The following is a 26,941-nucleotide window of genomic DNA, read 5'->3' as shown; positions in this document are numbered from 1 at the left end:
GCTACAGCGTATGTGCCAAGGCAGATATTGTTTTTTTTTTTATATTCAGCAGTTAAAGTTGATTTACGGTATTTCATATTTAAAAGCAAACCTTATAGTGTAATTGCATTGACAGACTTTCTTTCAAAGTAAAAAACAATTTTATTAAATGTTTTATTAGTTGTATGCTTTTTTAAAAAAGAACAAATTTAATTGATGCTGGTTTAAATAATTCAGTGTAACTGAGGGCCTGTGAAATTTTAACTTAATGAATTATGTTAACTTCAGATACAACAGAAAGTTAAACATTAAAACACAACACATCCAGCCTACACATTACATTGTACTTTTTTTACATTGTGTAATATATGTAAAAAAAATATCTGAATATATTTGATGTATTGTTGTTTTAGTTTACTATTGCGTATAGCATACTCTCAACCGGAAACAACTTCCACTTAAATGACTGCATTTAAGTGCCATTGAATCAGGGGCATTGACTCAGAAGGAATCCTTATAAGGGCATACAGACATACACACTAAAACATGCACACCTGAACATGAACATATCCTGATGAAACCTGTTCCTCTAAGTGAGCATACTCAAGTAAAATCCCAGAGAAAGGACAGGAGGGGTTACCTTTCTACCGTATTCACTCTTTTCTACTTAATCACTACTCCTGTAGGATAATGAATTGCTTTAAAAGGGTAGGCCTACTCTTGAGATGATTACCTTAAATTCACAGGGTGTTAATTTGCCTCTGCTTCACTAAGCCTAGCAATCAGTCAAGCATGAAAACCGTGGGATCAGCTTTGGAGCTTTACTACCATTCCCACGCAGGGAATGTGCAGGCACAGTCTAATGTAACATAAGCTCTATACATTGATTTACTGGTGCAGTGGCAGACAAAGTACCCAAACCATGCAACCAGTCAACTTATATTAGATAAACTATATGAGTATTTCTGTCTGATATGCATATATCAGTATAAAAGTATATTTATCAAAACACTAAAGGCAAACAATTAGATAGAAACAAGTCGCTATGAAATATGTCTTTTTTGAAGATAAAAAGGTCAAAACAAGTTCAAAACAAAGTGTATGCTGCACCCTTAGTGGTGTGTTTGGTTTAGTGTCTTTTGTGTTGTGTTGTGATAAGTTACAGTATTTAGTTAAGTATAATTTTTTTTCTTGTATTTTCTTATGTTTTTCTTATCTTATATTTTCTTAATTCACACAGACAAAAAAAAAGACAGATGTCTTATTATGTAGTGGAATAAAATGTAAGATATTTGTAATGGAGTTAAAAAAGTCACCATAGTTGGAAACACTTATACATGTATATGTAAAAAATAACTTTACCCAAAAGAGGCCATGTGGAAAAAAAGATGTGTTAAGTTTGTCACAGCACATTTTTTATATCTTAACTCATGAAGCTCCTTAGTGACATATACAGAACATCCTGAGAGCATCACTACAGGACAGTGTGTAAATGTGTGTTTGTTCCTCTGACCTTATTTACAGAATGTAGGAGTGCTGTTTGGTGCTTGAAATAAACGTAGCTACTTTTAAAAGTGTACTACTTTTTTTTGGTTTTACTTGGTTCCAACCAGATTAACAATTCAAAAACTTTAATGAAATATTTTACCTTCCATATAATTAGTACTGATACGATTACTAAAACAACCTAATAAAATGTTTGTTTACAAGTTATGAAACTGTTGTTGTGTCATTTATGTTACATCAATATTTTTACCTTTAAAAATTTACAGTCGGCTCTGAGTGGTCCATCGGGCTAAGCGCTGTCACTACGATCGGGAGATCGACAGTTTGAATCCTCATCATGTAGCTTGCCATTGCCTACTGGAGCCCTGAGAGAGCACAATTGGCCCTGCTCTCTCTCTGGGTGGATAGATGGTGCTCTCTCCCCACATCACTCCAAAGGATGATGTCGATCAGCACAAGGCGTCTGTGAGCTGATTTATCGGAAACTGAGACGCCGTGCTTTCCTCCAAGCATTCTGTAATGCTACTCGGCAACGCTGCATCAGCAGCAGTACGAAAAGAGGTGGTGGCTGAATTCACATGTATCAGAGGAGGCATGTGCTAGTCTTCATCCTCCTGGTGTTGGGGCATCACTAGAGATAGGGGTCCTAATGAGTGGATTGGGTTATTGGCCGTGTAAATTGGGGAGAAAATGGGAAAACAATTAGAAGTAAAATTATTTTAAAAAATACAATAAAATATTTACAGTCATGTTCCCACAATAAGAAAAAAACATGAAATAGACGCTCACTGCATTTATCAGATTCAATTTGGCATCAGTATTCAGAAATGGGTCTGGGCTCTTATGTGTTAAGTAGCAAAGTAAAAAATTACATTTACGTCATTACTATTGCAAAATTTATTTTAATGTATCATTTCTTTACTTTTAAACAAGTCTCTTTATACACTATTTTGGAAATTCTATTTTAAAAAAGGGGGTTAAAATGAAAAACCACCACTAGCACCTGTGTTTGTTTAGCTGTAGTATTTTGCTCAGGCTTCTTCTGGGGCAGCTAATGTACTTTGGGCCTTAGGATGAATTCCAGCTGCTGACTCTGCCACTTTGATTCAGTATCAGAGGAGGAGAGAGGCAAGAGCACAGCACCACGATATGGTAGGACTGTAGAGCTCAGGCTCTGTGATTTTATTAGTTTAGATTACAGATAATATGATAAGCAGGGTGTGCTTAATGTGCTGTTTTCTAGATTGCAGCAGATTGTTGCTGTTTTTACTTTGCTGTGTGCAGCTGTAGTTAGACTTGCTGTCTGTATTTCACATTAGACAAGAGTTTTTTTAATATAATAGAATATTTAGATAGCTTCCCATTGTAAACTGGACAATGCTTCACTGACTAACAGTGTCAGTCAGTGTTTTTCTTTTATACGTTACTGGTTTCTACATTTGGCTACATTTTTATGTAAAGAAAAAAGAATAAACTAGTAGTAACTAAAAGTAATTTAATTGCTATGTAGAAACCTTCATTTAAACCTTGTTTATTGGCTCCTCTGCTCGCGCTGTCCCTAGTGCTGTTGTCTTTTGTGCCGGGTGGTAAAGCTTTATGCTTGAGTGGGCGGGGGGCAGATTAACCTGTTGCTAGGAGACCTGTTGATGTCAGTCAGTCTTATCAGTCTGTTATCAGTCTGGTCGCTTCACTGAGACATCTGTTTAATGTGTGACGCAATACTCTGAGGGTACACATAGAAAAAAACAATATGTTGTTTATAGGGTATATAATATAATTCATTGTTGCTGTAGCTACATGGGGAAAATGCTTTATATTATAATACGTGTGTACAGCTCTGGAAAAAAAATAAGAGACCACTTCAGTTTCTTTGATTTATATGTATATGTTTGAGTCAGAGACAGTCTATAGTTTGAGTAAAATGAACATTGTTTTATTCTGTAAACTACAGACAACATTTTGTTCCATGAAAATATTGTCATTTAGAGCAGTTATTTGCAGAAAATAAGAAATGGCTAAAATAATAAAAATGATGCAGAGCTTTAATAAGACCTCAAATAATGCAAAGAAAACAAGTTCATATTCATAAAGTTTTAAGAGTTTAGAAATCAATATTTGGTGGAATAACTCTGGTTTTTAATCACAGTTTTCATGCATCTTGGCATGTTCTCCCTACACCAGTCTTACACACTGCTTTTGGATAACTTTATGCCACTTCTGCTGCAAGAAATGAAGCAGTTCAGCTTGGTTTGATGGCTTGTGTTCATCCATCTTCCTCTTGATTATATTCCAGATGTTTTTAATTTAGTAAAATTAAAGTAACCCATCATTTTTGAGCGGTCTCTATTTTTTTTTCAGAGCTGTATATATTAATTGTATATGTATTTTACATTTATCATCTAGGTTTCTACTGAGCTGCCCCACTGCTCATCTTATATCATTAAACAAAAAGTAGTTTATTAAAAAAAAGGATAATCTTTGGGGTCAGTTTCCCAGACAGGCATAAAGCATAGTTGTAGACTACATTTTTCTTTCAATTGTATGTTATGATCATTTAAGTTAAGTTTTTTTTTATAGATTTTATTTCAAATGTTCTCCTATTTTTTAGTCAGCTGTATTTATCACTTACTAGTGACACCACAACACACTGAAGACTAGCACATGCTTCCTCTGACACATGTGAAGTCAGAAAATGTTAATTTGAGATTGATGGCTGAGCCAGACTGCAAGCATATGCAACCTGAACAAGCTAGATAACCAGTAAGATCAAGTTTAATCACGCTGGTTGACCATGCTGGTCAACCAGCATAACAAGCAAGACCACGTTGGTCGATCATAATTCCCAGCATGACCAAAACCTAATCGATAACCAATGTTTCAACCAACATGATCATAACATACCAGCTTAGATCACCTAAAACCAGCAGAAGCTGGAGCTCTTCCTCTAACACTGTGACAACATACAAGGTAAAAAACTTACTGATAACTTCATTAAAATATTGAGGTACGTAAAGTATAGAGTGTTGTTTGTATATACTTATCATGTGCAATACTACTTTGGCATAATAAAAATGATGGAATATTCCCATTTGTTTTTATTAAAAATCCAAAAAACTCCTATGTCCTCTGAAGGCATTTGGATGTAGGATTAAGTGTGAATGGAACTCATGTGATCTTCTGAGATTCTTATTGGCTGGTTGGAAGAGGAGGTTTAAATGGCTCAGTGTTACCCACACAGAAACGTGGTCCAGTCTCTCTTATAAAACTGAAAATGCAAGTCATCATTGCTTCCAGATGGGGTTCACGACAGCCAATCGCAGCCCTTATATCTGAAGCAGCCCCCTACACTGTGTTTGTTAGTGTCTTGCATTGCTATTGGAGTTGTATCTGTTGAACTGTATGTGTAGAACATGTAAAGTAATGCACATAATCATCATAATATATATTAATTTCATGCACATTTGTATTAATTGTAGTTTTTTTTAATATGCTAAAATGAATACACTTTTTTCTTGCATAAAATTATTTTTTCTGAACTGTTTGGTCAATTACTGCAAATTTAGCTCAGATATTCAGAGAAAGTTACTGAATAAAGAAGAGCTTTAATTGTGTGTCTGCTGTACTGCTGTGTCTCCTCAGGCTGGTAAAATTCAGACTCTGACAATGGAAGAGAGGGAGCAGCTCCTGCCCATGATGCGCAGTGCCCAGTGGGTGGAAGTGGTGGGTAGAGACGCCATTTATAAAGAGTTCATTTTTAAAGACTTTAACCAGGTGAGTGAACCTGTGAAATTACTATTTATTCAGAAAGTAAATTATTTTTTTTCATGCACTATATGTATAATAAATAAGTTCTTGATGTCACACAAAAACCTTGTATCTCATTTGACAGAATCTGAAACTTTTAAATTGTTTGGCGATTTTGTAAACCTATGGAGAGGTTCCAGGTGTACTTGACTAAATTATATATTTTTTCATTCTTCTGATTTTTTTGAAGATTTTTGATTAATCAAAATTTTTAATAATGTATGTTTTATGTTTTTGCTATCACACAGAAACCTTACTAAAATATTATTTTAAGTCATTTTTATTTTATACATACACAATGTGTTGTCTCCTAGGCCTTTGGGTTTATGTCCAGAGTAGCACTACAGGCTGAGAAAATGGACCATCATCCTGAGTGGTTTAATGTTTACAATAAGGTAAATTGATCTTATATTATTTGTATTATTAACATAGTGTTTAAATGTTTAATTAAAAAGGTACTTAAATTTTTTACATGCCATAGTTTATATATTTTGAGTTACAATTTGATTTGAGCTATCCAGGAGGTTAAACTTTTAACCCTTTCAGACCCTGCTTCCATTACATAGACATGTGTTTTCTTTTTTTTTATGTTTTCTTGCACATAACACTAATTAAAGCCTATTATCCATCAGAATAGAACATTAACCAGTCATTGACACATTTACAGTAGCTTAGCCCCGCCCACTGCAGCAGAAAAAACAGCAACTCAGACTAGGGCATGGCAGCAGTAGAGCCAACAGGGCAAAGTTACAGCTAATTGTTTCTACTTTTAAGTGATTTAGAACACTTTTATCATGTTAATGTAACTGTTTAGGGATTATTTGTGAAGTAAAAAGGTCAATATAAAATCTTATAAATCAATATAAATATCACTTTAATAATAATATATATATTAAAGTGATATTTATGCTTATATATCATGCTAATACCAAATTTATATTTTTAATGACGGAGATATGTTCTAATAGCTCTCTCTCTCTCTCTCTCTCTCTGGGTTTTCTCTGCCAGGTTCAGATCACTCTGAGCACACATGAGTGTGGAGGGCTCTCCCAGCGTGACATTACTCTCGCCACTTTCATTGACCAGGCTTCAGTTCTCTAAGAGGGAACCTCCTCATCCATCGAACTGCTGTAGGCATCAGATTATGCGACCAGTCTTCACAGATCTGTTCCTGCTGTTCTAGAAATATTCAGTATTTTAGGTTCCAAACTTGGAGTGAGAATTTGCTTTCCTACTGAAAATGACTTATTGGCTGTTACTGTCGCTCCTGTTACAGACAGTACAGGTAAATCAGTGCCTGTGATCATTCCACAGTTATTGTGAGAGACATTCCATAATAGCCACAGATGGCTGGTTAAAAACAGAGTTGGGTTGCGTTTACCAGTATTTTTACTTCCAGCCTTCAACCCAGCATTTTCTTTCTTCTTGAGACTTTTGTGCCTTTATTTTCTATGTGGTAAATAATGCTGTTTATTTTTTTGGACAAATCTTCTTTTAGCACATTGTTTGACAGTGAAGTTCTCTATTCAAAATAAAGTGTGTGAGATTTTAACTATTTTCTAAAGTTTCTAGTTTCTATGAATTATGGTGTCTTTTCCCATCTACATTGTTTGTTCCAAAACCAATAAACAGGTCCAACCAAAAAAGGAGGGCTCAGTCCTTATCAACTAAACCATGCTACTATTTGTTTGCAGTGTGAAGACCTTTTTCTTTTTGGATGGTTCGGACAAGCTGTCCTCATCCATTCATTAACAGGAATAGATTAAGGACCGGTGTTGTGCTAAAATCCAACTCCCCTTAAATTGCACACACATCATGTAGCAAAATGATTTTAACAGATTATGCTGGTGAGTCCTGTATCTACTGTAACTGTGGATTAACCTTTATTTGTAAACAAAACTAAATGGTTTGAACAGGAATCTGTTAAGCGTATTGTGCTGTGTGTAGGCCTGTCACGATATTTACAATATCGACTTCGTACAATAATATTTGCTTTATATTGACATCATCTATTGTGTTTATTTGTATGTTTGTTCGCATAAAGAAAAGTGAACAGTATTTCAACCAGTCACTCAATATTATTCCACAGTTAGTTCAGACCCTGCAATGTAATTGGCTGAGAGGCATTTTATGAGTGCCATTATCAGCTGGTAATGCACTGTAACCGAAGTTCTCCATGCATTACTCTGCCACATACAGGTAACTTAGCAATGATGCAGTGCTTACAGCACAGCAACATACAAAGCAGAAAGGGTACTATTTTAACAAGTGGAGTTTTTAATAACCAAACACATCATATTTTCTCGTCCTCTTTAACTCAAAATCTTTCAATAAATAGCGATAATGGAACTGTGGTATAATCGCAATAATACACTCGAGGTTTGTGCTATAACATGTAATATTGGCCTATAGCCTTGTGCCTACGACTGCAGCACAGCAGTGCCAATATCACATGATATAGCATGAACCTCAAGAGTATTATTGCTTAAATAACTAATCAGAGCTTCAATAATTGTGAATACATACACATAGTGCACACTGCAGTAGTTGAAGTATATATTAAAAAAGTATGTTTCTTAACATATAGTTAATTAAAATTGTGTCTTTAAAATGGTTTAATAGCTATGTTATGCTGTTTTATTAACATCATTATGTCAGTGGCATTTAAATGATATTACATTGGCAATAAGATAATTTATCGCAAGACATTCTGGGGCAATATTGTCCATAAACATTCTTATCGTGACAGGCCTAGCTGTGTGTCACACAAATGCACGTGTAGGGGAAATTCTTTACCCCACACACCAAACTGCAGTATATAATCAAAACTAATGGGACCAAATCTGTACAATAAACCTTGGTTTGGACTTTAAGGTGTGAAAATGCTTTTATTTCCAGTGTCCCTGACATTAAAACATAAGAAAGGTGTATGAGAGTATTCTAAGCATCTACAAGTGTTTAACGTGTTAAAAGAGCTTTCGTAGTTAAAATATTCTCTTCACCATTACTGAAAGCAGTTTAAAATGACAATACTTAAAAAGATAAATAAGTTTACTCTAAAAGCAGTGAAGTTTTCATTCTAAACAGAATCAACTGCAAGAACAAAAGAGTATCTACATTTTTTTTTCCAATAAAAGACTTTATTAATTTTTACAGGAACAATTGAATACAGGGTGGTGTTGGATATGGATTGCATGACGTGGTAAAGGCCCTCTCCCTGAGGCTGATATATTGATATATAGTCACTGCACTAGCCCGAGAGCCTGCCAGAAGGCATGAAGGTGAACGCTGTGGGCCATGAGCGAGCTTGAGCAAACCGTAACCATGAAGGCCACGGGTTCTCCAGAGACTTCAGAAATTAAGGTGCTTTACTTTTAGGTAGTTAGATACAGTATTGTCGGACATGTATTATAATGCTTCTCTGGAGGCAAAGGGACAATTGCTTTAAATACAAAATCTCCGATACGAAAATAAAATCCATAAACATTCTTGTTATTATAAGAAGTGGTATTCTCCACATTAATAACTTAACCTAAGGCATTCGTTAAATAATATGATGCTACATCAAGTGGTATCATGTTAAAAACGCTGGCTCCTAGGTTTCCAACACATTTTCATTCCCACACAGTTATAGCCCTGTAATAACATACAAAAAATAAAAGCAAGTAAAATTAGAAATAATAATTACATAATTGAAATATGAGACACACGCTATATTAGTAATGTATAATATAAAAACACACACAGTGGTCACAGACAATATTATGAATGCATAAGAAATTAAATAGCTGATGAGGTCTGCGGTCATGATTCGATGGTACCATGTCATCATGTCTTCATCTTTAACTCCCTGCTCATCCAAGAGCTGCTTTCCCTTATTACAACTCAGGAACATTAGCCAGGCAAGTTTACCTGTTGCTCCAGCATTGTCCTGCTATAAGAACATTAAAATAAAAAAATAAACAGAGAAATGATTTTGAAGGTTATGGTAACCGTCTAATCTCCCTTCTAGAATTTCCCAAGTATTACCATTGTGTGCATGGTTAATGAGGGTTCACTGGTCTTGAAATTCAGTCACAAGGGAAGGACACATTCTTTAAAAACTAGGAGAAAAATGGAAAAAAGCCCTCAAAGTTTAACTGTAGACTAGTTGGACTAACACCTGAGGTAGACAGGAAGGAACAGTGATTGTTTTAGCCACCTAATCACTTTAGAACTCTCAGCTAATTTGGGTTAAATTTACAGTTTTAGTGCTGTTTTACCTGAGCACTGGTACAATGCTAGGACTACTTGTGCTTTTCACTTTCCTTAGATGATTGTTTCACATTGGAAATGTTTTGTAAAATAAATTGTGGTATGTTTCTTGGTCCATTTTCATGCTTAACATTAATGAAGTTGCACAAACATTCACAATCAATGTGATTACAATCAGTATTATAGCAAACAGTGATGCTAGAAAGTTTGTTCTTTAGAAAGATTTTCTTTAAATTTGACCTAAAATTTGATTAGATCTTTAAATAAGTCTCTAAACTAGATCCAGAGAACCCAAATGTGATGCTGTATGCTGATAAAACCTGTATTTCATTTACTTCATGTTATAGAAAGTCGTAAAAACCCAATATATTATTTAAGGTAAATTGATCATTAGGCAAATGCTGATTTTTTCTCAATTCATTTAGCTGGGTTCTTTTTGTGTAGTTGAAACACAAATGTAGACTTGATTATATTTTTAATGGCATATTTGTGAAGAACTCTGGTTCATATACTTTCTAGCAGCACTGTAGAGACTTCACAGGAATTGGTTCCCTTCTAATGTTATTTTCGCTTGTATTACGCAATTAACTGTGGTGAAACATTAAGTGCAAGTCTGGACCACGATGTGCTTCAGACCCACCGGAGCATTATGTTTAATGTTCTATTAAATGCTCAATTTAATGATAACCTGAGAGTTCATTCTGAGCAGTTATCTCCATCTGGACGGCCAGAAATGTATCTGAATGACAAAAGGAGAACCGGTAGTAAACTGATGCCATAATTATCAAAAAGACATAACATGTTTTTTCCCAACTTACAGAGGAAGATGTCCCTGAACTTTCTACGCTGACAGTGATACCATGATACCTACAGTAAATCCTCAATCTTCAGGACAGTAAAAAAAATGCCCAAACAAGAACTATGGCTTGTGCTTAAGTGAGAAATGAGTAAATGGGTGACTGAAATGAGCGACTGAAATGAGCGACAGTAAAGTTAGTGAATTACTGGAGACAACATGACGAGTGACCCACTGGCAAGATGCAGACAGATAGTCTTGCAGCCGATCCAGACTCAGTGTGTTTTGGAGCTCCCATTCATGTGGTTCCTCTTGCTGGTGTGGTGGTTCTTCTGGACCTTGGGTACTTCAGTGCTGTAGAGGCAGTCCAGGAAACCGCAGGATATCTCTGTCACCAAGGACCGGTCAGGGATGGTTTGTGCCATTCCATAGATTGCTCCCTAAATACAGATTCAATTTCTGGTCAATGAATACGTGAAAGCATGCCCTCCCTTTTCTACTTGTGGAAATTGGTGGAACAAAAATAATTCAATTAATGAAATTAAAATGTGAACCGAAGAAAAAAAAAAATCCAGGACAGACAGGTAATAAAAAGAGCATTTTTACACCTGGCATTAACCTGTGTTTTGGTAATCGGATAATGTTCATAGTTTGTTTTGTCTGGACTATAAAAGAAAGCCAGCTGTACACAACTCAACTGGAGTTGAGGGGGTCAGAAACAAGTATAAGAACAAGTACAAGTGTAGACAGAATGAGTTTTATGTGACTGGATCGGTCAAGAAACAAAAACTGTTAATATGTTTTTTCTCTCCCTTACTATTTGTGTGTGTGTATATATATATTATGTATATTACTGGCAAAGGAGAGCAATATTAAAGTGTTTGTTCCTTTGCAGTTTAAATAGTTGTTAACATTTTATAATAGATCCATCCAATCTAAGAGCTATCTATTGTTGTAGAAACCCCATAATTACTCTAAATCAGCTGTATTTTAATTCCAAATAACCAGCAGCACCTAATTTCACTTGTTTAATCGGCTGGTCAGTCTTCAAACTGAGGACACATGCTACTGCTTGACTGGAATAAAAACATCCAGTTATACATAATCCGGTCAAGGGCTGTAAGGTTAATTGTGTTTTAGCATTTTTGTGCTATCAATTTTGAAGATAAAACACTAAAAGAGCTGTGACATTGTGTTTTTTATAACAGAAAAATAACAGCATTACACATGTGCAGCAACAAAAAGAGCTTTGTACACTGCAGACTGTGCTCAACTAATATATCTATACTGTAAGCCACAAAACTACTTCTTATACTGGGAAAAATAAATGCAGCCAAACAAAAACCTTATTAGTCTCATACTCATTTATTGCATTACATCTATATGTTGAATGGGTTGTTCAACAGTGTAATCACATTTGTCTGTATTGTAGCCCTACCATCCAGACACAAAATGTATGATCATTCCAGGTGTAAAGCCTCACACCCTGAGGCTTAATTGAGTCAACGTCCTGCAATTTTTAGGGCAAGTAACCTCAAAGCTTTTCTGTCGGATCAGGCACAGACAGAAATTTTACTGGGATCTCAGTGGATGAAGCAGCTGTAATTCATGTGACTCACCACACATGATTCCTTCGCTTTATGAGTCATGTCTACAGATGAATGAGTAACATCTACTACCACAAAAGACCTAGTGCTTCTCAGGATCTGTGCCCCTACATCTGTTTCTATTTATCAATCATGTTTATTTGTACTTAAAAATACAGCTCTGGAAAAAAATAAGAGACCACTTAAAAATGACGAGTTTCTTTGATTTTACCAAATTGAAAACTCTGGAATATAATTAAGTAAAAGATGGATGATCACAAGCCATCAAACCAAGCTGAACTGCTTGATTTTTGCACCAGGAGTGGCATAAAGTTATCCAAAAGCAGCGTGTAAGACTGGTGGAGGAGAACATGCCAAGATGCATAAAAACTGTGATTAAAAACCAGGGTTATTCCAATATTGATTTCTGAACTCTTAAAACTTTACAAATATGAAATGTTTTCTTTGCATTATTTGAGGTCTGAGCTCTGCATCTTTTTTTGTATTTCAGCCATTTCTCATTTTCTGCAAATAAATGCTGATGATGACTGTTTGTTTTTGGAATTTGGGAGAAATGTTGTCCATAATTTATAGAATAAAACAACAATGTTTAATAAAGGGTAACTCAAACATATACTTATAAATAGCAAAATCAGAGAAACTGATTCAGAAACTGAGATGGTCTCCTATTTTTTTTTCCAGAGCTGTATATCATAAAATAGAAACATTAAATTGCATAAAAGATAAAATAATTGTAATTTTAAACACTTTATAACTTACCATCCCTGTTGTTTTCTCTTTTGGATTCTTCATTATAACGGCTACTCCTTCCTTCACATCATTGATGAAATGCTCAGCCACACCAGGCATTGTGTGTCGCATAGTTACGCAAATATGAATGCTGCAAAGAGACAGAAAGAGCTAAAGGACACAGTGTTCGCTGGCCTTGTTGATTAAAACATTATTACAATAGGTCATTAGCTTCTTTTCAATGCTGCTACCTTCTAACCAAATAAGCACTCTTTACTTAAACTAATGAATTATTCATGATTCGTGTATTGCAGTCTCAATGTAAAAGAAAATCTATTAGACTTTCTCATTAAACATTTATTAACATTTAAGCAGTTACATCCAGAAATAAATAACTGAAACAATAGCTTTGCACTCTTACCTAGATGGGAACTGAAGAGTGTTGAGGTTCCAGCCCTTGGATGTGAGTGCATTTGATAAACGGAAGACATCAAAGTCATCTGAGCCAATGGCCACCACTGACACCTCTGGGTTTCCAAACACAAATATTCCTTCTATTTTGCGGAGGCTGAGAGGACAAAACACCAGCTTAAGAAATGTTCTTCTCAAATTTAGGTTATTTGTTATTTTAATTTTGCAAAGCCACACCACAAAAATCTTTATTTGGTATTCTCTGTACTACACTAAATAAGGTAATCATGTTTATTACATTTATTACATCTAGAAATGTTTAACATAAAAATAAATGTGAAAAAATATTTGAGAGATGCCCTACCCTGCTGCAATGGTGCGAGTAGTCTGAACCACCTTTCTAGTGGCATCTACGTAGCCATTCTCTCCCATGTGCATCATGGTGGCCCAGCAAGCAGCGATGATGCCCCCAGGGCGAGAACCAGCCATCGAAGGAGATGCATAAATCCCCCCTTGCCAGTCAGGTGCCACAAAGAACTGATAGTGGCGATATTTCTTGTCGCTGTAGAGCACCACTGATGAGCCTTTTGGAGCATAGCCATACTGCAGAGATAACAAAGATAAAGGTTTAAAAAAAGCTTTGCACAGATTCACAGAGAAGATTCTTAAATATTAGGGGGCAGTTTTGCAGACAGGGAATAAGCCTAGAGTACACAGCATTGTGAATTGAGATTTCCCATTGAAAGGAAAATATAGTTTTCAACTAGGCTGTATCCCTGGCTGGAAAACTAACTTCACATGTCAACTGCATATAACTAAACAGCACCAGTTAAAAGTGTTCAAATGTTTTAGATTTTAGATTTTTCAGATGAGAAGATTGACGGCTTTGCACATCTTGGCATTTTCTCAGTCAGCTTTAGGAAGTAGTCACCTGGAATGACTTTCATTTAACAGGCAGTTGTGTAGTGAAGATGTGGAGTTGGTATATAATAAAGGTCCCTATTTAAGCATGTTCTAATCCCTATTATGGCAAGATCCACTCAAATAAATAAAGGAAAAATGACTGAAGGCCATAAAGGAATAAGACAAAAAGAGAGTGAAAATGAAGGTCAGTCAATCCGAAAGATTTCAATAACTTTGTAAATACTCTCAAATGCAGTCGCAAAGACAATCAAAAATGTTATGGTGAAACTGGCTCTCATCAGGACTGCTCCAGGAAAGGAAGACCAACTGTTACCTCTGTTACACAGGATAAGTTAATCACAGTTACCAGCCTCGAAAACCACAATTTTGGTTTGTTTAACACTTTTACGTTTACTACATGATTCCTTATGTGTTCCTTCATATTCTGCATGACTTTGATATTAATTTAAATACCTTGAATGAGAAGGTGTATTAAACCATTTGACTGGTATTACATACATTTGAACTTTCTGAATTGATTTTATTTAGTTTATTTAACAATGACATTAAATTTCCCTGATGTTTTAACCAATATCAATACATTACAGTATGGCATATTCTAGGAATCGCTTAAAAATAGCAATATTACTGTAGAATTTGAACACCCACCTTGTGTGTGTCTGCTGAAATGCTTGTCACACCTTTGACTCGGAAGTCAAACGGCTCAAGTTTGAATCCAGCCTTTTCCATGAACACTATAAGGAACCCGCCCAAGCAGGCATCCACATGGAAAGGGATGTTGTACCTTTCTGCCAACTGAAACAAATATTCACAATTTATTTCACAAACAGCTTAACCTTTATTTGTGTATACTTTTGCTGATATTTTATTGTCTATTACAGATAAATAATGAATAAATAGGTGTGGACAGTTAGAGAACATTTTAGGTTAATTTACCTTTCCTACTTCAACAATAGGGTCCACGATTCCATGAGGGAATTGTGGGGCAGAGCACACCAGCATGGCTGTGTTCTTAGAGATGGCTCTCTTCATGGCCTGGAAGGAAATAAGAGGATAGTAACCAATCACTGTTTGTTAACATTTATCACAGAGAAAGTTTAAAAGGGTAGCTTTTTACTCTTAAAACATGTTACCTTCACATCAACTTTCATGGTCTTCTTTTCCAAAGGTATATGAATGAGCTTCATTCCAAAGTAATGCGCCGCTTTGTCAAAAGCAGCATGAACACTGATTGGTGCAATTCTTAACAAAAAAAAACAAATGTATGCAACAAAGACATCAGAATACAAGAAAATATTAAATATTTTTTGTAAAAAAAATAATATAATATATTTTTTTCATAAGCTACACAGAATTTAAACAACAACATATCAGAATATTTTGACTAAACCAAGACACACATCTCTGGATGATTGATTCCTCTTTCATAAGCCATATCTCTGTAAGCTTTACAGGCCATCAGAATGCTTTCAGTTCCACCAGATGTAACCTAGACAAACAGGCAAGAGGCACAGGAAGGTCAAAGTTTGGAAGGGGCCAAAAATTGTCACGATTATGTCTCATGTTTTAAATAAAGTTATTAATACTGTATTGTATTTTAAAATTCGTGTACTTGTTAGATTTTGGTTTAAAATAATCAATCACAGCTGTTAAGATTAAAATTTAGAAAAAAAAAAACAAAAAAAAAAAAACAGACTGACTGTGCCACAGGATTCTGGCCCGCCATTGAAGAGCGTACATGCCATCCGCACCACCTCTGCTTCCATCTTTCTTACTCCAGGGAAGATGTCTGGGTGGAGGGGATTACTCCAGGCAAACTCACCGTATACCTGAAGAAGAGTGAGAAATGGACATAAACAACTATATAAAATCACCGTACACACATAGTCTCAGTTAAATGTTTAGGCATCCCTGTTTAAATGACACATTTTGCTGTTTGGGAAAGTGAAATTATTATAAAAAATAACAAATCCTTGATAGGAAATTAAAGTTTGCTGCATATTTAACCAATAAGAGTCAAGACTTATTTATGTTTATATTTTTTCATATTGTGGTCACATGAATGTAAATATTTTAAGGTTAAATTCCTGATGTAATGTAAAAGACCAACAACAATTTCATAACTTATATTAATTTTCTTTCTAGAAATCAGGAACATATCAGGTGATATAAATCATTTCCTTAAAGAGTTTGAATTGTTAAAATGGTAGGAACAGTGCTGCAGAAGCAGAAAATACTCTTTTAAAAGGAGGTAGTTTTATCTCCAGCACTAACCGAGCACTCATACATTCTGTAAATAAGGTTAAATGGGGACTCCAAGTGCTACACTATGGGGGCTCTAAGCGCTGCCCCTATGATTTGAAGGATAGCTGGTTCAAATCCCAGTCATGTAGTTTGCTACACATTTCTGATGATAATTTTGCTGTTAAATACATGAATATACAGACAAAAAAAGAACTGAAAGTACGCAGCACCTTAACGAGGAGTTCTGTGAGTTTCTCATCCCCCCAGTAGACGGCACCCGACACTTTACCTTTGGTCCACTGCACTTCATCTGAGAAAGAGAGATAAGATACATGTTAAAGTGTTGTGGAATACTTAACAATGCTATGATGTGGATCAGAGTATGATATGGAATAGTAATTATAAGGAATTTGTTTCTTAGCCTAATCATTACATATTACATACAATTATAGCAGAAATAACCATCTGGATTTCAATGTACTGACTAATGAACTGTATTTTAGCATATATTTGAATAGAAATCTGTATTGATCATTTTCAAGTAGCCCAGCATCGAACAGCTTAAAGTGACTCACTCAGTGTCTGGTACTGCCTGATACTGTCCAGGACTTGTTTCTGGGTGAGGCCCTGTGCTGGAAGGAGTTTAGTGTAGCTCATTCCCTCCTTCAGGGTGCAAACACTTACTGACATGTCATCCAGTGCTTTGTTCAGCTTTTTCTGGATCTATAAAAGTGATAAGAGGAAAAGACAGTGAAAAAAATATTCTCTGAACCAATAAAGCACTTCTAGAATACAGGGACTTAAAGAAAATCTTAAACAGCAAAAGTCAGTAAATGTAGATTTAATAGATTTAATAGATATGAACTTCTATATGGATAAACATTTCTAAATGTGGCAAAGATTGCACCTTTGAATCAATTATAACCAATTCTAATGTTGTTTTTGTGGAGGCACTGAGTATATAGGATCTTAGGACTTCACAAAGGAGATCCCAGCATGTTTGGTGGTTGCACGTTTCTGTTTGTTGCAACCAATTGAGTTTTTTTTAAGTGTGGTTATCTGTTATTTTTTCTATTTTGTTTAGTAGTTGCAAAGTCTGACTCATTCTGATTCTTAAATTAAAATAGGAAAACCATGTTCAAAACCATAAGACCCAAATACTCTTCATGATACTCCCTTGAAACTGATGACCTCAAGTAATCCCTGGCATTATTAGAGTGTCACGATATTAACTGTGTCAAAGAGTTTCATTCTTACTAGAACATCGTGACTAATGAGTCAGACTGTGTTAGACCAGCAGCTTAGAAAACCCTGAAGACTTTTTTAGGAAGCAGTAGAAAACAGAAAACCACAAAACACGTACAGATGAGCCAATGAATGGGATTTTTCTGATGAGTCGAAAGGCCTGCTTCTTGATTCGAGACGTCAGACCTGCAGATCACACGAAAACATAAGACTGTGGTTAAAATTGTGACGTTTTCTGTTTTGCAATTATGCCTAAATACACAAAAAAACTACAACAAGGCTTTCTGGCCTAAAATTATTCAAAGTTTACCACAGTTCATTAGAAACACAATTAAAGATTGTTAACTGACCAGAGAGCCAATAGAATAAATTGGTTAAAATACAATACTAAATACTAAATACATTATATTCATAAAGTATGACTTCTATACTGTCTAACCAAGGCTGTATAAAATAAGAAAAGTTACATTTCAATTTTACAAATGTATGTATTAAGAATGTATGCATTGTTTAAAACCTAGACAGCTGGTAAATGAAATGATTATTTAGAAGGACTAATGATCTCATAGGTAACACATCTAGCATTAAAAAGTGACTTATTTAGTAATTAGTGTTTTCTTACTCTCCTGCTGAAACAGGAAAGCCTTGGCCCTCACTGCCCCAACGGTGAGCAGCAGTGTTGCTGCAATGATCTGCCATGGCTCCAGATCAGCACACTGGGAGTTGACATACTGCCTTGCTTTTTCACAGTACAGCAGAAGCATCTCCTTATACACTTCCAAGGCACTCTAAAGAAACATGAAAACACAAATATGATTAAGTATTTTGGCTTGCTGCAAAACATTTTTGGCATGAACATTTTCCTCTACCATCACTTGTTTTCACTTTTTACGCCCTGCATGGAATTCATTCTATCTGATTATGCTGAGTAAGTTTGATTATGCCAAATAACACTTACTGATCTTTACCTTTTTATTACAAGAAAAAATATATACATATATTTTCTCATGTAGTTTGTTAATGGGAGGCTTGTTTCCCAGCAACATAGAGTAAATCAAATAAAAAGATTATTTAATGAACATTACAATGATATACTTACAATGTTATACCTATAAAGGTGAATATTGCCAAAAACGTTAGAAAAACTATGTTCTGCTCATCTTCTATAGTTATAGATCTACAAGCCACATTAATTACAGCATTATTGAAACAAACTTTGTCCTACTTGACACATTTCGAAGCTTGTTATCAGTTATCAGATAATGAATGTCTAGATGGACAAAAACAGCAATCTCCAGTTCAAACTCAATCAGATAGCACCTACGTGCCAAACTGCACATAGACAAATTTAACAAATTATTAATTAAAATCCAGCTTCTTATTTCAATCATTTTTTTGATGTTTGTCAAATCAAATATAAAATCAGGTTGTACATATTTATAAGAACATCTTTAAGAATTCATGTACATGCAAAGATATACAATAATGTATTTATCTTGGTTTTACAACACAGACAGACACTCTATTAGATTACGCTTTTGATGGTTTCTCAATGGAATCATGCAGAGGAGGCTGAAGGTCCACTAGATAATATTTTAAATTACCCACTTTCATAACTGTTAAAAGAAAGTGTCAGCACATACAGCTATCAGGAATAACCATTGTAAACAGGCTCCCCCGATAAGATCGCTGATCAAACTAGAAGAATAGCAGTGGCGTAAGTGAGGGAAAAAATAGTAAGTGATTTGTTCAGTGAACAGTTCAGTGTTCTTAAAAAAGTCCTGTATATTTGTGGTGCTGGTAGTAAACATGGCACATGGCATATATATACATTTGAGCATTATACACATTCTTTACTCAAGTGTCAGCTTTGTGTGCGAGTGTGTGAGTAGCTAAAACTCTGTTAATGTTCTAATTAAGTAAAGAACGTGTATATGACTCAACTGGAGACACCAGTATAAACCACTTTCACACACCACTCCCATTCACTCTCGAAGAAAGTTACTCATTTCTCTGCTCCTACCACTTTCAGACCAATAACGAATGAACCAATTAACGACAGCATTTGTACACACAAGGAATGGAAGCTTTAAATCTAGACTAAGCTCTCTGACTGGTTCGACAAGATGAGCCAAGAACCTGGAAAGCAGGTAAACGGGTCACACGGGACAACTGGAAACTCCTGACTGGAAAGAATGTCCATTGTCACGTTAGGATCCAAAGATAACTGAGGGGCAATATGTGAACATGAGTGCAGCACCCAAACCTAAGCAAAAACTTAAAACATACAGATATACAGACATATTACCTGTATTTTCACTGGTTTAAAAGAAACTGTACAACTGAGAGTGCTTTCACACCAATTTTGCTTGTTCTGAAGCAAAATAGCATATAAAAGGCCAAAAGTTGGTAGGTCACAAGCAGTCTGGATTAACTGAACCATGGTTTCTTACAAGTCTTTAGACACACTTTTCCCTTAAATTGCTGCAAACATACCAGTTTGAAACAATTTCAAGTGTGTCCAATGAATTGTAATTGTATTACAAAATTAAAGTGATCAAAGGACTATGATTCAAAATAAGATTTTGTTAGGAGTTTATCTGAACTGTAAATATTTAATCCAAAGATTCAAAGTGTTGCTGCAGGTTAAAGAGGCCATCAATAGGCTGAGAATACAAGGCTGATCAATCAGAGAGGTAAACTATTAGAAGTGGCCAAACTAAGTTTGGTACTTTATTAAACAGAAAATGCACAGGTGAGCTGTTAAATTTCTGTTATTGGAATTGACAATTGTAGTATTCCTAAGTAGAAAGGGGGAAAACTATTATAATAAATGGCATCAATGTGCTTCTGATACCAGTCCTAAAAAGCCACTTATATTCATTGAAAACAGGATGTCTGGTAGGTAACAGGAGCTTTTTTTGCTATAACAGAATTTGCTGGTTACCTGAGCAACCATGGTGCTGCTAATCCTCGCTAAAATGACCAGATACGTTCACACTAACTCAAGACTGCACTGTAATGCATGTTTTAAAAGTACTTTTTAACATACTCTGTGAAATTTCATGTTCTCACCAAAAAACAAAAAACAAAAACCAAAAAGTTATTTTAAGCAAATTAAGCATACTTTTACTAACTGAGGACAAAAAAAGGAAAAGAAAAGGGTGGCTGCAAAAAAAAACCAGCAAAGCATCTCAAGGGAGGTAAGTCAGCATTTGAAGAGGCAGACTGCACTTCAATCACTTACCGATCAATTTTTTTTTTTTATCAACTGAGGTGGTCACTGAGAAAATAATTTGGTCATGATTGTATGGCTCACAAATTAAACTTGCTCTTGTAGTTTTCATTATTTTGGAAAATAAAAAGTGAACACTGAACACTTTACTTTAGGGCATCATACTTGGAAAACTTCAAAACGAGCTAAAATGGCTACATACTAAAAATCAAACAAATTTGTAAAACAAGTTTTACTTAGGAGTAATTAGTATAGTTGTGGAAATACAGGCTGCTGGTAGGTGTTTAAGTACTGATATACCAGTGATTCCCAATCCTGGTCTTGGTGCCTCTCTACCCAGGGAACATTAATTTCTCTCAAAACACCTCATCAAACTAATCAATTAATTATCAAGTCCTTTCTGTTACTGGGGGCACCCGGCACCCGGCTGAAAAAACACTGTAATATACACAACATGCATAGGAGAGAATATGGGGAAGCCATTTAGCATGATAACAATAAAACATAATCATACTTCCTATCCTTGTCAAGTTCACCAGTAATCCCAGATGTAGAGAGAGTGATTTCTTACAGAAGTACGCCCTTAATTATACTAGATACTTATATACTTACAGAACGAAAAGATTGGAAGTCTGCTTTCACTGAACCCTTACCTCATCTTAAAAGTTATTTCAGGAACATTAAAATACATATGATATTTTAAAGCCAGTGCTGATTTTGATTTTACTGTAAACATTGACAGGTGTTTTCTCAAATCCACTATTTTTAGTACCTTAAATTCCTAACTCTACTCAAATCTTAAATAATAAAGCAGCTCTTTAGAAAGTGTGCAATAAACTCCCTGCACCACAGCCTTGCAACTTTTACAGAACTAAAAACATCTGTGTGCCCAATTAACACATTTAATGTGACTTAACAAGAAACATATCTGTGTGCAGCTGAGGAAAACCAATGTGTTAAAGGTAACGCAAGACGTGTAATATTACTTAAGCTCTTTTTAAAATCCCTTTAGGCTAGAAAAATCTAGATTGGAGCTTTTTTTTAACATGCCATAAAGGAAGAAGATTCCTTAAAAAGGGAATGTTCACAAACCAGCTATGAAAGCAAGGCATCATCAGTCATAAAGTGTAGAGATTAGGTTATCTAGTAATATAGGGCAAAAGGCAAAGAGGGTAGCAATGTGTTTCAACATGAACAGTCAGGCTGTTTTGTTATCTGTCACATTTTCCCTTGTTTCTAACAAGAAAGATGGGCCTTGAAGCCTTTGTTGAGTCTAAAGAGTCTGGAGATCATATTTCTAACTGATGTGTACTACAGTTTCTATAGTAACAGATTTATTTATTTATTTATTTATTTATTTATTTTTATTACCATGATGCCAAATAAGCATCATGGGTTAGGTTATTCATTGTTAACTTCCTTCATTTAATAACTTAAATAAAAGTTTTATTTGCTCAGAAACAACCAAATCCCAAAAAGCAGGAGCTCAATCAGTCCCACATTAGACAACATAATCTATGCATGAAAAACTGGACCAAGATGGTCACAACTTCTATATTGCACAACTTGTCACAAGGGCCTGACATAAGCACTGAAACAGACTGATCAGATGTTGTTGGACAGCAGTCAAAGCAGATCTGCACAGTGCCCTCATTGTACACTGCTTTGTTAATAATAGCACTTCCAGTATACAGTTTGTAGCTCACACAGGAAGTCTCCTGATGGACAGGCACACAACGAACTGTTCCGACCTAAAAATCCCCCTACCACACCTGCAGAAACAACCGAGGGCAGGCAGAGGGGATCTTTCACTTGGAACGGACTAATAAACACACTTTGATAAATACAGACAATGTTCTATTGACAGGACTGTCACCACAGCCTGAACCCATGCAAGACATGTTTCAAAACCAAAATAGCCTCCATTAAGCAGAAAGTCAGCCTGAAATGAGTTACACAGATCTTTATACAACTTTAGCTTACAGTATAGTATGTATTATTTAAGTATTCAAGTAAAATGATCTACTCTTTAGGCCTACACTTGCGTGAAAGTCGAATAAAAAAGTAATCTCCAATTCACATTTTAGCTATAACAACATTAACATCCCCATTTCCCCATATCTTAACATTTTTTACAGCATTGGCACCATTTGATAAATGCGGACACCTGTAAAGTTTGATGTTTATCCTTTTATTTTGAACACAGAATTTATGAAAAGAGTATAACAGTCCCTAGTAAACTCTGAATCATATCCTAATAAATGGTAGAAATTTCATTCTCCTGTGAGAAAAGTGTAAAAATCCTAGCTGGCAGATAAAAATCATTCTCATCACTGCAACAATTTTTCAACTTAACAGCATGGATGATGAATGATGTAAAATGTGGTCTCTGCACCCTGTCTGAACCCAATTTTTTTCACAGAATATCTGCCTGAACTCAGATACACATATCTGCACACACTTCTAGCTTAAACTATAATGTGTTTTTATGCTCTCCAGTGGTTTTGAAGTGGGCTATTTTTGGTTTAATTTGTTACGGTATTTTACTTTAAGCTCAATGTTCCACTAAATTTGATTACATGTTTACTTGAGAACTGCAGCCTCTTATCTTAGAAAGACAGAAAACAGTTTAGAATATGATTTAGCTCATAGTGTTCTACCATATGATACAAAAGTGTCCAAGTGTAAAAATCCTAGTTGGCACCTAGGCTGAATTTGGTTTCAATCAGCAAGGGTTTTCACAGAATATCTGCCTTAAATCGGATACACAAATCTTCTTCCACTATTACCTTAGAGTTTATCATGTTCTTAAATATGTTTTTAAGTACTTTCCTGACTGGTCATAAAATGTCTATGATTACTTAAGTACTTATTTGTAAGAAAGGGAAATTCAAAAATAACCTGAGTCACTTTTCACTTAGTTTCATATCATTAGCCACTAACTTTAGCTCTAAACCTTAATAAGATATAATTCTAATATGCTACCACTGTTGCCAGCATCTGCATTAATTCATGATTGGACACACCACTGATTTCCTGGTGTTTATCTATTTATTTCACACAGTATCAAAGTGTTAAACCTCTAACAAAGCTATACCTACTTGAAGCTTAGAGTATATCATGTTCTTTTAAGTATTTATTTATTGACTTGTCTTAAAAAACTGTCAAAAAGTGCCTATGTGTTTCCAGTGTTGGTTAGAATTAAGCTTGTTCTCCTCAGGTAATAATAATTGCTCTGGACTGTTTGTGCATTCCTGAGTATTATAAAATTATTTACTTCTACTCTATATGTCTATATTTGTAAGGAAGGGAAATACAAAAATGACTTTTCACTTTTCACTTTTCTCTCAGTTCCATGTCATGAGCCATTAACTTTAGCTTTAATTTTTAAATGACATAATATCCAATATTCCAATATTCCAATAATAACACTGTTGCCTGCATCGGCACTAATTCAGGATTTTTGGAGTTTATCCTTTTATTTAACACAGTAACGAAGTGTTAAAACCTTAACAAATCTGCACCCACTTCATGCTTAAAGTACATCATGTTTTTAGGTAGTTCTTACTGACTTGTCTTATAAGAAAGTGTCAAAAAGTGCCTAGAAGTTTCCAGTGCTGGTTAGTTTCTAGCTATTTTACCTCAGGTACTAATGATAGCTCTGTACTGTTTATACTTTCCTTCCATTACTTCTACTCTATACGTCTATATATGTGAGGAAGGAAAATACAAAAATAACCTGAGTCACTTTTCACTCAGTTCCATGTCATTAGCCATTAGCTTTAGCTTTAAACACAGGCTGTTATGACATAACCTAATTGCATTATGTTAGCTAGGGTTAACACTGTTGCCAGCATCTGCACTATTTTATGATTGGACACACCACTGATTCCTTGAGTTTATCCTTTTATTTCACACAGAGTATCACACTGTTAAATTCGTGACAAAAATCCTAACGATACATGCAGTTGAAATCATTCTCATCACTGCAAAATAATTTAAACACTCACAACAGGATGGGTTACAGTATGACCTGTGCCCTGTCTGAACTTTAGTTACCTGCTGCTGCTGGTCGGTCTTTATTAGGACACATTTGTTTAGATGCGCTGCTCCAGGTCTTTTGTAACACATGTTCTTGAATTGACATTAAACACATACTCACCCAGTAATCCATGCTCTCTGTCTACTGCACACCAGGGAAACACAGACGAAACGTCGCTGCAGCCCAGCACTAAAAACAACTGCTGAAACCTATTGTTTGAGTTGAAGACCGACGACCGACTTACATGACACAATCACAGTCTAAACCTTATATCAGGAAGTGTTCAGAGAACCTCTACAGAGGAGAACACCCACTTAAATATGTGTTCCTTGTTTTTCAGACACTAGAGGGAGTCCAAAATAAATGGATTGTTTCTGCTTTTCTGCATGTATTTGTTTATATATTTATTTATTTATAGGTGCATTTATTTATTTATACTTATGTCATTTTCTGATCTCTGAGCAGCTGTTCTCTAGGGTGAACTGCAATGTTGTTTTTCGTCTGAGACTGTTGTTGATGTTATAACTCAGACTTTTACACTGTTGTGTAATGTGTTGTATAATAAAATATAATGTGTTGATGCATTTTCGGTTAATAATGTCTTAAATTAATTCAATCAAAAAACACAAATTAAGATTATTAAAAGAAAATTCCATTCCAGTGACTTTTTTAAAAGGATTTTTTGGGGGGGACAATTTTTAAAATAGCTTTGGAGCAAAATTGTTATATTGATAAATATAGTATTTTTCTCCACATAGAACAATTACAAATGTTCTAGCACTGTAGATATATTTTACAATATATTTTACGTGTAGATATATTATATAATTTTACGTGTGTTTCTTTTTTATTGGCAAAATCGATTATTTTGTTTTTATTTATCCATACAATTATTTATGCGTATATTAATTATTTATTTAGTTATATGTGCATTTATTTGTTTATTTATTCTTTAGACATTTATTTAGTCGATTTAGGTCCTCCATACAGCTCACCAACCAGTCAGCTCACAGTAGCAGTAATGCTAGTGTCTTTACAGCCTAATAATCGTGTTCTGTGGAACAATGGTAATATATAGGAACGTTTTATTTGTTTTTTTAGCAAAATGTTTAATTATACTTTCCAAAATTAAGAGAATTTCTGAAAAAGTATTTAGATAATATTTTTTATTTATGTTTTTAGCCGGTTAGCTCTAGTCACTCCCATTCATTGAGAACTTACTCGCGGGCTCCCTCTAGCGGTTTGCAGTCATTTTCTGATACAGCGGGGAGATAGATAGTGAGCAGGCTTGCTATAAACCGGCTCTGGTTCCTTTGGGGGCGTATAGACGGAGGCTTGACTGGCGTTCAACAGATCTATAGGCCACAAGGATTTACTGGGGCGCTGAAAACAACTAACATTTATGGTATACAGATCTGCGCAGCAGGGCCCCCTCCACTCACTGAGAGATTTAGTAGACCGGTGTCGTCGCAGGTGACGTTTTCCGGAAAGCTGGTGTCCGTTTTCTGATCTCTGAGCAGCTGTTCTCTAGGATGAACGCCAATGTTGTTTTCCTCTTGGACTGGTGATGTTGTAACCTCAGACTTTTACACTGTTAAATTTGTTGTTAATAAAAGATAATGTGGTGATGCATTTTTGCTTAATAATAATAATAATAATAATAATAATAATAATAATAATAATAATAATAATAATAATAATAATAAAAATAATGTGCTTATTAAGGTTTCTACATGTAAGAAATGATTGTCATTTTTTAATTGTATTGCTATTTTTTTCCCATTTTCTCCTAATTTAGCTAGGCCGAGTGTCCCATCCATGTATTTGCCAATTGTGCTCTCTCAGGGCTCCGCCAGCTGATGAAGCTGCATGACCAGGATTCGAACCAGCAGTCTCCTGTTCATAGTGGCTGCACTTTAGACCTCTGGACCACTCGGCACCCCTGATTGTCATTCTTGACTGTAAAATATGATAGTAAAAACTAGGTAGCTACACTAGGCAGATTAAGATTTTTAATGAAAATTAATGAGAGATATGGTTTTTGGTTAATAATGTAGAGAAAAATGTAATGTTGATAAATAATAAAAACAGCTTAAAGCTTTTTTGTTGTCCAGAAAATATGACCTGTTATGATCTATATTTTGTATGACATCTGTGATAGTTTC

General features: G+C 35.1%; 3 protein-coding genes across 4 annotated transcripts in view; 1 reads left to right on the top strand and 2 right to left on the bottom strand.

The window, feature by feature from the left end:
- Nucleotides 1–2,106, bottom strand: part of si:dkey-192p21.6 (uncharacterized protein LOC565246 homolog) — a 47,069-nt gene extending 44,963 nt beyond the window's left edge. Inside the window, exon 1 of the mRNA XM_049481732.1 lies at nt 1,736–2,106. The gene's annotated coding sequence lies outside the window, so the exon portion shown is untranslated. The remainder of the gene's footprint in view (nt 1–1,735) is intronic.
- A 457-nt stretch (nt 2,107–2,563) lies between these two features.
- On the top strand, nt 2,564–6,841 carry pcbd1 (pterin-4 alpha-carbinolamine dehydratase/dimerization cofactor of hepatocyte nuclear factor 1 alpha). Of its 2 annotated transcripts, none has more exons than XM_049481657.1 (4): nt 2,564–2,637; nt 5,125–5,205; nt 5,604–5,684; nt 6,298–6,841. In XM_049481657.1, the coding sequence occupies exons 1-4, from the start codon at nt 2,635–2,637 to the stop codon at nt 6,388–6,390; spliced, it is 258 nt and encodes an 85-aa protein (XP_049337614.1). In that variant the 5' UTR covers nt 2,564–2,634; the 3' UTR covers nt 6,391–6,841. The 2 variants fall into 2 exon arrangements, with proteins under 2 accessions (XP_049337614.1, XP_007252304.1); XM_007252242.4 differs by having other exon boundaries at nt 5,125–5,256.
- Nucleotides 6,842–8,407: 1,566 nt separating this feature from the next.
- sgpl1 (sphingosine-1-phosphate lyase 1) lies at nt 8,408–25,064 on the bottom strand. The gene is made up of 14 exons (XM_007252241.4): nt 24,897–25,064; nt 18,122–18,287; nt 17,618–17,685; nt 16,830–16,977; nt 16,485–16,564; nt 15,711–15,839; nt 15,411–15,499; nt 15,144–15,252; nt 14,947–15,045; nt 14,659–14,805; nt 13,451–13,689; nt 13,097–13,243; nt 12,706–12,826; nt 8,408–10,779 (listed from the first exon to the last, which is right to left on the bottom strand). Exons 1-14 carry the CDS (start codon nt 24,906–24,908, stop codon nt 10,615–10,617), a joined length of 1,719 nt encoding a protein of 572 aa, XP_007252303.3. The 5' UTR covers nt 24,909–25,064; the 3' UTR covers nt 8,408–10,614.
- Between the last annotated feature and the right edge of the window lie 1,877 nt (nt 25,065–26,941).

This window comes from Astyanax mexicanus, chromosome 7, assembly GCF_023375975.1.
Source record: "Astyanax mexicanus isolate ESR-SI-001 chromosome 7, AstMex3_surface, whole genome shotgun sequence".
In the NCBI taxonomy this organism is placed as follows: Eukaryota; Metazoa; Chordata; class Actinopteri; order Characiformes; family Acestrorhamphidae; genus Astyanax; species Astyanax mexicanus.
This window is presented reverse-complemented; position numbering and strand designations above follow the sequence as displayed.

What these genes read in the sequence shown, in the direction of transcription:
- pcbd1 (XM_007252242.4), top strand. An exon ending in TTTTTAAAGACTTTAACCAG is followed by an intron (nt 5,257 to 5,603) that starts GTGAGTGAACCT and finishes GTTGTCTCCTAG; the next exon opens with GCCTTTGGGTTTATGTCCAG. An exon ending in GGTTTAATGTTTACAATAAG is followed by an intron (nt 5,685 to 6,297) that starts GTAAATTGATCT and finishes TTTCTCTGCCAG; the next exon opens with GTTCAGATCACTCTGAGCAC.
- sgpl1 (XM_007252241.4), bottom strand. An exon ending in GGCCAGAATCCTGTGGCACA is followed by an intron (nt 15,500 to 15,710) that starts GTCAGTCTGTTT and finishes CTGTTTGTCTAG; the next exon opens with GTTACATCTGGTGGAACTGA. An exon ending in AAGAGAAAACAACAGGGATG is followed by an intron (nt 10,780 to 12,705) that starts GTAAGTTATAAA and finishes ATCTGTATTTAG; the next exon opens with GGAGCAATCTATGGAATGGC.